The 14,617-nt window shown below is 54.6% G+C and overlaps 1 protein-coding gene across 1 annotated transcript; it reads right to left on the bottom strand.

The window, feature by feature from the left end:
* Positions 1 to 1,562: 1,562 nt before the first annotated feature.
* On the bottom strand, positions 1,563 to 8,226 carry LOC147091406 (uncharacterized). The gene is made up of 3 exons (XM_085976764.1): positions 7,874 to 8,226; positions 4,509 to 4,915; positions 1,563 to 2,191 (listed from the first exon to the last, which is right to left on the bottom strand). The coding sequence occupies exons 2-3, from the start codon at positions 4,799 to 4,801 to the stop codon at positions 1,837 to 1,839; spliced, it is 648 nt and encodes a 215-aa protein (XP_085832890.1). The 5' UTR covers positions 4,802 to 4,915; positions 7,874 to 8,226; the 3' UTR covers positions 1,563 to 1,836.
* Positions 8,227 to 14,617: the final 6,391 nt, after the last annotated feature.

Below are 14,617 nucleotides of genomic sequence, written 5' to 3'. Positions count from 1 at the left end.
GGACTCATCACTCCCCAAACTGTGAGAATCCTCACCCTCCAAACTGTGTGACTCATCACCACCCAAACCATGGGACTCCTCACCCCCCAAACTGTGGGGACTCCTCACCTCCCAACCTGTGGGACTCCTCACCTCCCAAACTGTGCAACTCCTCACCCCCAAATTGAGGGTCATCTCACTGCCCAAACTGTGAGACTCCTCACCCCCCAAACTGTGGGACTCCTCATCGCCCCAAACTGTGGGACTCCTCACCCCCCAAACTGTGGGACTCCTCACCCCCCAAACTGTGGGACTCCTCACCCCCCAAACTGTGAGACTCCTCACCCCCCAAACTGTGGGACTCCTCACCCCCCAAACTGTGGGACTCCTCACCCCCCCAAACTGTGTGACTCCTCACCCCCCAAACTGTGGGACTCCGCACCTCCCAAACTGTGGGAATCCTCACCTCCCAAACTGTGGGACTCCTCACCTCCCAAACTGTGGGAATCCTCACCTCCCAAACTGTGAGACTCCTCACCCCCCAAACTGTGGGACTCCTCACCCCCCAAACTGTGAGACTCCTCACCCCCCAAACTGTGGGACTCCTCACCCCCCAAACTGTGGGACTCCTCACCCCCCAAACTGTGGGACTCCTCACCCCCCAAACTGTGAGACTCCTCACCCCCAAACTGTGGAACTCCTCACCCCCCCAAACTGTGGGACTCCTCACCCCGCAAACTGTGGGACTCCTCACCCCCCAAACTGTGGGACTCCTCACCCCCCAAACTGTGGGACTCCTCACCCCCCAAACTGTGGGACTCCTCACCCCCCAAACTGTGGGACTCCTCACCCCCCAAACAGTGGGACTCCTCACCCCCAAACTGTGAGACTCCTCACCCCCAAACTGTGGGACTCCTCACCCCCAAACTGTGGGACTCCTCACCCCCCAAACTGTGGGACTCCTCACCCCCAAACTGTGAGATTCCTCACCCCCCAAACTGTGGAACTCCTCACCCCCCAAACTGTGGGACTCCTCACCCCCCAAACTGTGGGACTCCTCACCCCCCAAACTGTGGGACTCCTCATCCCCCAAACTGTGGGACTCCTCACCCCCCAAACTGTGGGACTCCTCACCCCCAAACTGTGGGACTCCTCACCCCCCAAACTGTGTGACTCCTCACCCCCCAAACTGTGGGACTCCTCACCCCCAAACTGTGGAATTCCTCAACCCCCAAACTTTGGGATTCCTCACCCCACCCCCCAAACTGTGGGACTCCTCACCCCCAAACTGTGGGACTCCTCACCCCACAAGCTGTGTGATTCCTCACCCCCAAACTGTGGGACTACTCAACCCTCAAGCTGTGAGACACCTCACCCCCAAACTGTGGGACTCCTCACCCCCCAAACTGTGGGACTCCTCACCCCCCAAACTGTGAGACTCCTCACCCCCCAAACTGTGGGACTCCTCACCCCCCAAACTGTGGGACTCCTCTCTCCCCAAACTGTGGGACTCCTCATCGCCCCAAACTGTGGGACTCCTCACCCCCCAAACTGTGGGACTCCTCACCCCCCAAACTGTGGGACTCCTCACCCCCCAAACTGTGGGACTCCTCACCCCCCAAACTGTGGGACTCCTCACCCCCCAAACTGTGAGACTCCTCACCCCCCAAACTGTGGGACTCCTCACCCCCCAAACTGTGGGACTCCTCATCGCCCCAAACTGTGGGACTCCTCACCCCCCAAACTGTGGGGCTCCTCACCACCACCCCCCTGCCCTCCTGGCAAACTGGGCACTGGGTAGTGATCAGCGGCTTGCTCCCCTGGCCCTCACCCCCAGCCCACCCGGATGGAAATCCTTCACTCGATGTCTCTCCGCGGTTCGAAGTTGAAGAATTCGTCCAGTTGAATTTGGTCGTAGAGTGGAGGCGGGGTCAGCGGCTCGGTGCTCAGGCTAAGCCCCAAATCCAGTCTCTCGAGCCTGACCACGGCGTCGTTCTCGGACTCCACCCGCCGCGTCCCGCGGCTGGAGAATAGGTGGGCCCCACCATTGGGGGTCTCGTCGTCCACCACGGACTCGTAGACGGGTGGCGGGCTGGGCTGGGGGAGGGCGAGCCCATCCTCGTGGAGGGACATCCTGGGAACTGTCCATATTGCCCCCGGAGTGTCGGCCATGACAGTGCGATAGGATGGAACAGGATGCAGGTCGGTGACCCTACGGGGGAGAGAGAGAGAGAGAGGTCAAGCAAAAGGTACTGAGGGCAAGAGGGACACTTAAAGGGTAGGGTCACTGGGGGACTCACTCTACATCAGAGACCCCTTTTAAAGAGGGAGACTCCCCCCCAAATCAGGGACCACTTTTAAAGAGGGAGTCTCCCCATCAGGGACCCCTTTTAAAGAGGGAGTCTCTCTCCATCAGGGACCCCTTTTAAAGAGGGAGTCTCTCTCCATCAGGGACCCCTTTTAAAGAGGGAGTCTCTCTCCATCAGGGACCCCTTTTAAAGAGGGAGTCTCACCATCAGGGACCCCTTTTAAAGAGGGAGTCTCTCTCCATCAGGGACCCCTTTTAAAGAGGGAGTCTCTCCATCAGGGACCCCTTTTAAAGAGGGAGTCTCTCCATCAGAGACCCCTTTTAAAGAGGGAGTCTCTCCATCAGGGACCCCTTTTAAAGAGGGAGTCTCTCCATCAGAGACCCCTTTTAAAGAGGGAGTCTCTCCATCAGGGACCCCTTTTAAAGAGGGAGTCTCTCTCCATCAGGGACCCCTTTTAAAGAGGGAGTCTCTCCATCAGGGACCCCTTTTAAAGAGAGAGTCTCTCTCCATCAGGGACCCCTTTTAAAGAGGGAGTCTCTCCATCAGGGACCCCTTTTAAAGAGGGAGTCTCTCCATCAGAGACCCCTTTTAAAGAGGGAGTCTCTCCATCAGGGACCCCTTTTAAAGAGGGAGTCTCTCCATCAGAGACCCCTTTTAAAGAGGGAGTCTCTCCATCAGGGACCCCTTTTAAAGAGGGAGTCTCTCCATCAGTGACCCCTTTTAAAGAGGGAGTCTCTCCATCAGAGACCCCTTTTAAAGAGGGAGTCTCCCCATCAGAGACCCCTTTTAAAGAGGGAGTCTCTCCATCAGGGACCCCTTTTAAAGAGGGAGTCTCTCCATCAGGGACCCCTTTTAAAGAGGGAGTCTCTCCCCATCAGGGACCCCTTTTAAAGAGGGAGTCTCTCCATCAGGGACCCCTTTTAAAGAGGGAGTCTCTCTCCATCAGGGACCCCTTTTAAAGAGGGAGTCTCTCTCCATCAGGGACCCCTTTTAAAGAGGGAGTCTCTCCATCAGGGACCCCTTTTAAAGAGGGAGTCTCTCCATCAGAGACCCCTTTTAAAGAGGGAGTCTCTCCATCAGGGACTCCTTTTAAAGAGGGAGTCTCTCCATCAGGGACCCCTTTTAAAGAGGGAGTCTCTCCATCAGGGACCCCTTTTAAAGAGGGAGTCTCTCCATCAGGGACCCCTTTTAAGGAGGGAGTCTCTCCATCAGGGACCCCTTTTAAAGAGGGAGTCTCTCCATCAGGGACCCCTTTTAAAGAGGGAGTCTCTCCATCAGGGACCCCTTTTAAAGAGGGAGTCTCTCCATCAGGGACCCCTTTTAAAGAGGGAGTCTCTCCATCAGGGACCCCTTTTAAAGAGGGAGTCTCTCCATCAGGGACCCCTTTTAAAGAGGGAGTCTCTCTCCATCAGGGACCCCTTTTAAAGAGGGAGTCTCTCCATCAGGGACCCCTTTTAAAGAGCGAGTCTCTCCATCAGGGACCCCTTTTAAAGAGAGAGTCTCTCCATCAGGGACCCCTTTTAAAGAGGGAGTCTCTCCATCAGGGACCCCTTTTAAAGAGGGAGTCTCTCCATCAGGGACCCCTTTTAAAGAGGGAGTCTCTCCATCAGGGACCCCTTTTAAAGAGGGAGTCTCTCCATCAGGGACCCCTTTTAAAGAGGGAGTCTCTCCATCAGGGACCCCTTTTAAAGAGGGAGTCTCTCCATCAGGGACCCCTTTTAAAGAGGGAGTCTCCCCATCAGGGACCCCTTTTAAAGAGGGAGTCTCTCCATCAGGGACCCCTTTTAAAGAGGGAGTCTCTCCATCAGGGACCCCTTTTAAAGAGGGAGTCTCTCCATCAGGGACCCCTTTTAAAGAGGGAGTCTCTCTCCATCAGGGACCCCTTTTAAAGAGGGAGTCTCCCCATCAGGGACCCCTTTTAAAGAGGGAGTCTCTCCATCAGGGACCCCTTTTAAAGAGGGAGTCTCTCCATCAGGGACCCCTTTTAAAGAGGGAGTCTCTCCATCAGGGACCCCTTTTAAAGAGGGAGTCTCTCCATCAGGGACCCCTTTTAAAGAGGGAATGTCTCCGCATCAGGGACCCCTTTTAAAGAGATAGTCTGTCTCCTCTTTTAAAGAAGTTGTCTGCAGCTAGGGTTTGACCCGAGGGGGTCGAAGTTCATTGTCTGACCCAGCCAGTGTAAAGGTCAGCCCCTTTGACCTCACGTGCCAGGGATCTTACCATTGGCTGTCGTCTCTGGCGGTTGGTGGCTGGGCTGAGTGGTTGCCCTGGGCTGGAGGAGGGTCCCCGGGCGTGTTGGTCCTCTTGAAGTGCTTGGTGAGCCTCAGGGCGATGGCCACTAGGAGGAAGGTCGCCCCGCCAATGGACAGCGCCAAGGCGATGGTGTAGAGCTTGTGGCTGATGCCTGTAGCGGCCGAATAGAACCACATCAGCATGACGATGCCTGGGACCAGCAGGCCGAAGCCCAGTGTGGTGGCCCCTCTGTGTGCGAGTCTCTGGGTGTTGTGCGACATGTCCCCCAATCACTCTCTCGCTCACGCTCTCTCTCTCACTTCCTAGTCCAGGATAAAATCCGGGCCTCTGTAACTCTGAAGAGCAGGTTCCGGAGCTTGTGATTCCGAGGCATTCTGAGGGAGAACGGATGGCAAATCAAGACAGAGTCGGTTAGATCTTTCCCCCGCCCCACACCCCGGGTCTGGGACTGAACCCACCCCACCCCCCAACACACACAGAGCTGGAATGGCCCAGGCTTCACCTGCGGCCTGGACGTTCCCTAGCAACCGACGCCAACCTTCTGCCTAGCATCTGCCTGAGGCTGAACCAGCCTGTCCGCAACCGTGGCTTCAGACCACCTATCCGCACCATAACAAGGACCGCCTATTTCCACCTCCGTATCATCGCCCGTCCCCCCCGGCCCTTGCCTCAGCTCATCCGCTGCTGAAACCCTCACCCGCGCCTTTGTTACCTCTAGCCTGGATTATTCCAACGCGCTCCTGGCTGGACTCCCACGTCCTACCCTCCTTTTCGATGACTTCAAGCTTACACTCACTCGCCTGCCCGTGTCCTAATTCGCACCGAGTCCCGTTCGCCCATCACCCCCTGTGCTGGCTGACCTACATTGGCTCCTTGGTTAAGCAACGCCTCGATTTCAAAATTCTCAAATCCCCCCCCACGGCCACGCCCCTCCCTATCTCTGTAACCTCCTCCAGCCCCACAACCCTCTGAGATATCTGCGTTGCTCCAATTCCGGCCCCTTGAGCATCCCTGATTTTAAACGTTCAGCCATTGGTGGCCGTGACTTCAGCTGCCGAGACTCTAAGCTCTGGAATTCCCTCCCTAAACCTCTCCGCCTCTCCGCCTCTCTCTCCTCCTTTAAGACGCTCCTTAAAACCTACTTCTTTGACCAAGCTTTTGGTCACCTGTCCTAATATCTCCTTATAATAGAGTCATAGGAAGTTACAGCACAGAAGGAGGCCATTCGGCCTCCAGCCTAATCCCACTTTCCAGCTCTCGGTCCGTAGCCCTGTAGGTTACGGCACTTCAGGTGCATATCCAAGTACTTTTTAAATGTGATGAGGGTCTCTGCCTCGACCACCCTGTCAGGCAGTGAGTTCCAGACCCCCACCACCCTCTGGGTGAAGACATTTCTCCTCAAATCCCCTCTAAACTTCCGACCAATTACTTTAAATCTATACACCCCTGGTTACTGACCCTTCTGCTAAGGGAAATAGGTCCTTCCTATCCACTCTATCTAGGCCCCTCATAATATTATATACCTCAATAAGGTCTCCCCTCAGCCTCCTCTGTTCCAAAGAAAACCACCCCAGCCTATCCAATCTTTCCTCGTAGCTAAAATTCCCCAGCCCAGGCAACATCCTCGTAAATCTCCTCTGCACCCCCTCTAGTGCGATCACATCCTTCCTGTAATGTGGTGACCAGAACTGCACACAGTATTCTAGCTGTGGCCTAACTCGTGTTTTATACAGTTCTAGCATAACCTCCCTGCTCTAATATTCTATGCCTCGGCTAATAAAGGAAAGTATCCCGTGTGCCTTCTAACCACCTTATCTACCTTATGTGGCTCGGTGTCAAATTTTTTTTGTCATAACATTCCTGTGAAGCACTTTGGGACATTTTACTACATTAAAGGCACTATATAAACACAAGTTGTTGTTGTTGTTGCTGTCGTCCCCATTCTCTGTCTCTCTCTCTGTCTCTCTCTCTCTGTCTCTCTCTCTGTCTCTCTCTCTGTCTCTCTCTCTCAGTCTCTCTCTCTCTGTCTCTCTCCCTGTCTCTCTCTCTCTGTCTCTCTCTCTGTCTCTCTCTCTCTCTCTCTCTCTCTCTGTCTCTCTCTCTCTCTCTCTCTCCCTGTTTCTCTCTCTGTCTCTCTCTCTGTCTCTCTCTCTGTTTCTCTCTCTGTCTCTCTCTCTCTGTCTCTCTGTCTGTCTCTCTGTCTGTCTCTCTCTCTGTCTCTCTCTCTGTCTCTCTCTCTGTTTCTCTCTCTGTCTCTCTCTCTCTGTCTCTCTCTCTGTCTCTCTCCCTGTTTCTCTCTCTGTCTCTCTCTCTGTCTCTCTCCCTGTCTCTCTCTCTGTCTCTCTCTCTGTCTCTCTCCCTGTCTCTCTCTCTGTTTCTCTCTCTCTTTCTCTCTCTCTGTCTCTCTCTCTCTGTCTCTCTCTCTCTGTCTCTCTCTCTGTCTCTCTCCCTGTTTCTCTCTCTGTCTCTCTCCCTGTTTCTCTCTCCGTTTCTCTCTCTGTCTCTCTCTCTGTCTCTCTCCCTCTTTCTCTCTCGCTCTCTCTCTGTCTCCCTGTTTCTCTCTCTGTCTCACTCCCTCTCCGTCTCTTTCTCTCTCTCGCTCTCTCTGTCTCCCTGTTTCTCTCTCTCTCCGTCTCTCTCTCCCTGTTTCTCTCTCTGTCTCTCTCTCTCTCACTGTCTCCCTGTTTCTCTCTCTGTCTCTCTGTCTCTCTCTCTCTCTCTCTGTCTCATTGTCTCTCCGTCTCCCTCTCTCTCTTTGTCTCTCTCTCTTTGTCTGTCTCTCTGTCTCACTGTCTCCCTCTGTCTCTCTGTCTCACTGTCTCTCTCTCTCTGTCTCCCTCTCCCTGTTTCTCTCTCTGTCTCACTGTCTCTCTCTCTCCGTCTCTCTCTGTGACCCCCATTTTCTCTCTCTCTTTCTCTTTGTCTCCCTCTCTCTCTCTCTGACCCCCATTCTCTCTGTCTCTCTCTCTCTCTGACCCCCCATGCTCACCTCCTCACCCCGTCACCCTCACCCTCTCCCTCAGCCCCTCCGTCACCCACACGCTCTCCCTCACCCCCTCACTCCCTGTGTCACCCTCACTCCCTTCATCACCCTCACCCTCTCCCTCACTCACTCCGTCACCAGTCACTCTCTCCCTCCCCCTTGCACCGCCCCCCCATCGAAGGAGTCCATTTCACTGCTACCCCAGTTGACTCTCTCCCACACCAGGGGAGAGGGCTCAGGAACCGCGGGTGGTTGGGGGGGGTGGGGGGGAGTGAGGAAAGGGGGTTTACCCTGGATCCCGGTGCCAGGATTGCCTCCCGTGTCAGCACAGGGTGCCAGCACCACTCACCTGAGCGTGTTGAACGGGTTTCACAGGACAGACGGTCAGATCGGCAGGACAGAGCGGGACAGGGACTGGGTGTGTGAGACTCACTGCTCACGGCCTCTGACTGTGGGAATGTCAGTCACACCTCAACTGAAGCCACGCCTCAGCTGTAGACTGACTCACCTGTAGACTGGACTCACCTGTAGACTGGACTCACCTGTCGCCTCACCAGGGAACTCCGGGAATGGATATCCACAGGAGCCAGATTCTTCCTGTTAACTAGTTCACTGCCGCCAATAGCACCTCCAACACACCGCCAACCAATGTAGCCCACTTCACCTCCGCAACCCTGCGCCCCAGCTACACCGCCTCAACCTCGCGCCCCCGCCGCACCTCCTCTGGCCTGCGACCCCGCCGCACATCCGCAACCGCACGCCCCCACCACACCTCCGCAACCCCGCGCCCCCGCCGCACCTCCGCGCCCCCGCCACACCACTTCAACCTCGCGCCCCCGCCACAACCCCGCGCCCCCGCCGCACCGCCTCAACCCAGCGCCCCCGCCACACCGCCTCAACCCCGCCTCAACCCTGCGCCCCCGCCGCACCGCCTCAAACCCGCGCCCCCGCCGCACCGCCTCAACCCCGCGCCCCCGCCGCACCGCTTCAACCCCGCGCCCCCGCCTCACCGCCTCAAACTCGCGCCCCCGCCGCACCGCCTCAAACCCGCGCCCCCCGCCGCACCGCCTCAACCCTGCGCCCCCGCCGCACCGCCTCAACCCCGCACCCCCACCTCACCGCCTCAACCCCACGCCCCCACCGCACCACCTCAACCCCGCACCCCCGCCACACCGCCTCAACCCCGCGCCCCCCGCCTCAAACCCGCGCCCCCGCCGCACCGCCTCAAACCCGCGCCCCCGCCGCACCGCCTCAACCCCGCGCCCCCCGCCGCACCGCCTCAACCCTGCACCCCCGCCTCAACCCCGTGCCCCCACCGCACCGCCTCAAGCCCGCGCCCCCGCCACACCGCCTCAACCCCGCGCCCCCTCCCCCGCTGCACCAACTGCCCCCGCCTCTCTTCCGGATCTCCCCACCGCTCTACCCCCTCCCCCGCCTCTCCCCTCCCCACCGCTCTACCACCACCCCCGCCACTTTCCCTCCCCGTCTCGCCCCCTCCCCCGCCTCGCCACCTCCCCACCGCTCTACCCCCTCCCCTGCCACTTCCCCTCCCCGCCTCTCCCCCTCCCCGCCTCTCCCCCTCCCCCGCCTCTCCCCCACCTCCCAGCTCTCCCCTCCCCCACCTCTCCCCTCCCCCCGCCTCTCCCCCGCCTCTCCCCCCGTTCTCCCCCTCCCGCCTCACCCCCTCCTCCCGCCTCTCCCCTCCCCGCCTATCCCCCTCCCCCCTGTCTCTCCCCCTCCCCGCCTCTTCCCCTCATCCCAATCTACCCCTCCCACCTCTCCCCCTCCCCCCATTCTCTCCCTTCCCCCGCCTCTACCCCTCCTCCCACCTCTCCCATCTCCCCGCCTCTCCCCTACTCTCGCCTCTCCCCTCCCCTGCCTCTCCCCTCCCCCAGTTCTCCCCTCCCGCCTCACCCCTCCCTGGCCTCTACCCCTCCCCCCGCCTCTCCCCCTCCTCCCGCCTCTCCCCCTCCCCCGCCTCTGCCCCTCCCCCGCCTCTCCCCCTCCTCCCGCCTCTCCCCCTCCTCCCGCCTCTCCCCCTCCCCCGCCTCTGCCCCTCCCCCGCCTCTGCCCCTCCCCCGCCTCTCCCCCTCCCCCTGCCTCACCCCCTACCCCACCTCTTCCCCTCCTCCCGCCTCTCCCCTCCCCACCTCTCCCCTCCCCCTGCCTCTCCCCCTCCTCCGCCTCTCCCCTCCCCGCCTCTCCCCTCCTCTACCTCTCCCCCTCCTCCCGCCTCTCCCCTCCGCCGCCTCTCCCCTCCCCGCCTTTCCCCTCCCCGCCTCTCCCCTTCCCCCGCCTCTCCCCTCCCCCGCCTCTCCACTCCCCCGCCTCTCCCCTACTCCCCCGCATCTCCCCTCCCCGGCCTCTCCACTCCCCTGCATCTCCCCTCCCCCGCCTCTCCCCTCCTCCCGCCTCTCCCCCTCCTCCCGCCTCTCCCCCTCCTCCCGCCTCTCCCCTCCCTCCGCCTCTCCCCCTCCCGCCTCTTCCCTGCCTCCGTCTCTCCCCCTCCTCCCGCCTCTCCCCCTCCCTCCGCCTCTGCCCTCCTCCCGCCTCTTCCCCTCCCCACCTCTCCCCTCCCTCCGCCTCTCCCCCTCCCCATCTCTCCCCCTCCCCCCACCTCTCCCCCTCCCCGCCTCTCCCCTCCCTTCGCCTCTCCCCATCTCTCCCCCTCCTCTCCCCCACCCGACTCTCCCCCTCTCCCCCCCTCTCCCCTCCCCTGCCTCTCCCCCTCCTCCTGCCTCTCACCCTCACCCGCCTCTTCCCCTCCACCCGCCAGTCCCCCTCCCCCGCCTCTCCCCCTCCCCCTGCCTCTCCCCCTCCCCCGCCTCTCCCCCTCCCCCCACCTCTCCCCCTCCCCGCCTCTCCCCTCCCTTCGCCTCTACCCATCTCTCCCCCTCCCCTCGCCTCTCCCCCACCCGACTCTCCCCCTCTCCCCTGCCTCTCCCCCTCCTCCTGCCTCTCCCCCTCACCCACCTCTCCCCCTCCACCTGCCACTCCCCCTCCCCCACCTCTCCCCCTCCCCCTGCCTCTCCCCCTCCCCCCGCCTCTCCCCCTCCCCCGCCACTCCCCCTCCCCCACCTCTCCCCCTCCCCCTGCCTCTCCCCCTCTCCCCCGCCTCTCCCCCTCCTGACTCTCCCCCTCACCCCCGTCACTCCCCCTCCCCAGCCTCTCCCCCGCCTCCCCCCCCCGCCTCACCCCCTCCCCCGCCTCTCCCCCTCTCCCTCGCCTCTCCCCCTTCTCCCCCGCCTCTCCCCCTCTCACCCGCCTCTCCCCCTCACCCCCGTCTCTCGCCCTCCCCCGCCTCTCCCCCTCTCCCCGCCTCTCCCCCTCCCTCTCTCCCCCTCCCCTGCTTCTCCCCCTCCCCTGCCTCTCCCCCTCTCCCCAGCCTCTCCCCCCTCATCCCCCGCCTCCACCTCTCCCCTCCTCCTGCCTCTCCCCCTCCCCCTGCCTCTCCCCCTCCCCTGCCTCTCCTCCTCCCTCCGCCTCTCCTCCCCCGCCTCTCCCCCTCACCACGCCTCTCCCCCTCCCCTGCCTCTCCCCCTCCCTCTGCCTCTCCCCCCCCCACCTCTCCCCATCACCCCGGTCACTCCCCCTCCCCAGCCTCTCCCCCTCTCCCCCCCTCCCCCGCCTCTCCCCCTCCCCCACCTCTCCCCCTACCCCGCCTCTCCCCCTCACCCCCGTCTCTCCTCCTCCCTCTCTCCCCGCCTCTCCCTCTCCCCCTCGAGTCTCTTCGCTGGGAGCAAGCGGAAGCCAAGCGCAGGCAGCGCAAGGAGCGCACGTCAACCCAAGCACCCCACCCGCCCGCCCGCCCCTTCAACCACCGTCTGCCCCACCTGTGAGAGAGACTGTAGGTCCCGCATTGGACTAATCAGTCACCTGCGAGCTCTTTTTAATGTGGAAGCAAGTCATCCTCGGCTCCGAGTGACTGCCTAAGAAGATGTATGTAATCCTATGTAATCCTGTGTATGTAATCCTGTGTAATTCTGTGTATGTAATCCTATGTAATCCTGTGTATGTAATCCTGTGTAATTCTGTGTATGTAATCCTATGTAATCCTGTGTATGTAATCCTATGTAATTCTGTGTATGTAATCCTATGTAATCCTGTGTATGTAATCCTATGTAATCCTGTGTATGTAATCCTATGTAATCCTGTGTATGTAATCCTATGTAATTCTGTGTATGTAATCCTATGTATGTAATCCTATGTAATCCTGTGTATGTAATCCTATGTAATCCTGTGTATGTAAGCCTATGTAATTCTGTGTATGTAATCATATGTATGTAATCCTATGTAATCCTGTGTATGTAATCCTATGTAATTCTGTGTATGTAATCCTATGTATGTAATCCTATGTAATCCTGTGTATGTAATCCTATGTAATCCTGTGTATGTAAGCCTATGTAATTCTGTGTATGTAATCATATGTATGTAATCCTATGTAATCCTGTGTATGTAATCCTATGTAATCCTGTGTATGTAATCCTATGTAATCCTGTGTATGTAAGCCTATGTAATTCTGTGTATGTAATCATATGTATGTAATCCTATGTAATCCTGTGTATGTAATCCTATGTAATCCTGTGTATGTAATCCTATGTAATCCTGTGTATGTAATCCTATGTAATTCTGTGTATGTAATCATATGTATGTAATCCTATGTAATCCTGTGTATGTAATCCTATGTAATTCTGTGTATGTAATCATATGTATGTAATCCTATGTAATCCTGTGTATGTAATCCTATGTAATTCTGTGTATGTAATCCTATGTAATTCTGTGTATGTAATCATATGTATGTAATCCTATGTAATCCTGTGTATGTAATCTATGTAATCCTGTGTATGTAATCTATGTAATCCTGTGTATGTAATCCTATGTAATCCTGTGTATGTAATCATATGTAATCCCGTGTATGTAATCCTATGTATGTAATCCTATGTAATTCTGTGTATGTAATCATATGTATGTAATCCTATGTAATCCTGTGTATGTAATCCTATGTATGTAATCATATGTAATCCTGTGTATGTAATCATATGTAATCCTGTGTATGTAATCATATGTAATCCCGTGTATGTAATCCTATGTATGTAATCCTATGTATGTAATCCTGTGTATGTAATCCTGTGTATGTAATCCTGTGTATGTAATCCTGTGTATGTAATCCTGTGTATGTAATCCTATGTATGTAATCCTGTGTATGTAATCCTGTGTATGTAATCCTGTGTATGTAATCCTGTGTATGTAATCCTATGTAATTCTGTGTATGTAATCCTATGTAATCCTGTGTATGTAATCATATGTAATCCCGTGTATGTAATCCTATGTATGTAATCCTATGTAATCCTGTGTATGTAATCATATGTATGTAATCATATGTAATCCTGTGTATGTAATCCTATGTATGTAATCATATGTAATCCCGTGTATGTAATCCTATGTAATCCTGTGTATGTAATCCTATGTATGTAATCATATGTAATCCTGTGTATGTAATCCTATGTAATCCTGTGTATGTAATCCTATGTATGTAATCATATGTAATCCTGTGTATGTAATCCTATCTATGTAATCCTATGTAATTCTGTGCATGTAATCCCATATAATCCCGTGTATGTAATCCTATGTAATCCTGTGCATGTAATCATATGTAATCCTGTGTATGTAATCCTATGTAATCCTGTGTATGTAATCCTATGTAATCCTGTGTATGTAATCCTATGTAATCCTGTGTATGTAATCATATGTAATCCTGTGTATGTAATCATATGTAATCCTGTGTATGTAATCCTATGTAATCCTGTGTATGTAATCCTATGTAATCCTGTGTATGTAATCCTATGTAATCCTGTGTATGTAATCATATGTAATCCTGTGTATGTAATCCTATGTAATCCTGTGTATGTAATCCTATGTAATCCTGTGTATGTAATCCTATGTAATCCTGTGTATGTAATCATATGTAATCCTGTGTATGTAATCCTATGTAATCCTGTGTATGTAATCATATGTAATCCTGTGTATGTAATCCTATGTAATCCTGTGTATGTAATCATATGTAATCCTGTGTATGTAATCATATGTAATCCTGTGTATGTAATCCTATGTAATCCTGTGTATGTAATCCTATGTAATCCTGTGTATGTATTCCTATGTAATCCTGTGTATGTAATCATATGTAATCCTGTGTATGTAATCCTATGTAATCCTGTGTATGTAATCCTATGTAATCCTGTGTATGTAATCCTATGTAATCCTGTGTATGTAATCCTATGTAATCCTGTGTATTGTAATCATATGTAATCCTGTGTATGTAATCCTGTGTATGTAATCCTGTGTATGTAATCCTATGTAATCCTGTGTATGTAATCCTATGTAATCCTGTGTATGTAATCCTATGTAATCCTGTGTATGTAATCCTATGTAATCCTGTGTATGTAATCCTATGTAATCCTGTGTATGTAATCCTATGTAATCCTGTGTATGTAATCCTATGTAATCCTGTGTATGTAATCCTATGTAATCCTGTGTATCGTAATCCTATGTAATCCTGTGTATGTAATCCTATGTAATCCTGTGTATGTAATCCTGTGTATGTAATCCTGTGTATGTAATCCTATGTAATCCTGTGTATGTAATCCTATGTAATCCTGTGTATGTAATCCTATGTAATCCTGTGTATGTAATCCTATGTAATCCTGTGTATGTAATCCTATGTAATCCTGTGTATGTAATCCTATGTAATCCTGTGTATGTAATCCTATGTAATCCTGTGTATGTAATCCTATGTAATCCTGTGTATGTAATCCTATGTAATCCTGTGTATGTAATCCTATGTAATCCTGTGTATGTAATCATATGTAATCCTGTGTATGTAATCCTATGTAATCCTGTGTATCTAACCTATGTAATCCTGTGTATGTAATCCTATGTAATCCTGTGTATGTAATCCTATGTAATCCTGTGTATGTAATCCTATGTAATCCTGTGTATGTAATCCTATGTAATCCTGTGTATGTTAATCCTGTGTATGCAATCCTATGTAATCCTGTGTATGTAATCCTGTGTATGTAATCCTGTGTATGTAATC

The sequence above is a fragment of the Somniosus microcephalus genome, unplaced genomic scaffold (genome assembly GCF_052327205.1).
Source record: "Somniosus microcephalus isolate GS21.2 unplaced genomic scaffold, FLI_Smic_1.0 unresolved_chr3, whole genome shotgun sequence".
Taxonomy (NCBI): domain Eukaryota; kingdom Metazoa; phylum Chordata; class Chondrichthyes; order Squaliformes; family Somniosidae; genus Somniosus; species Somniosus microcephalus.
The sequence above is the reverse complement of the archived record's forward strand: the minus strand, read 5'-3'. Positions and strand labels throughout refer to the sequence as shown.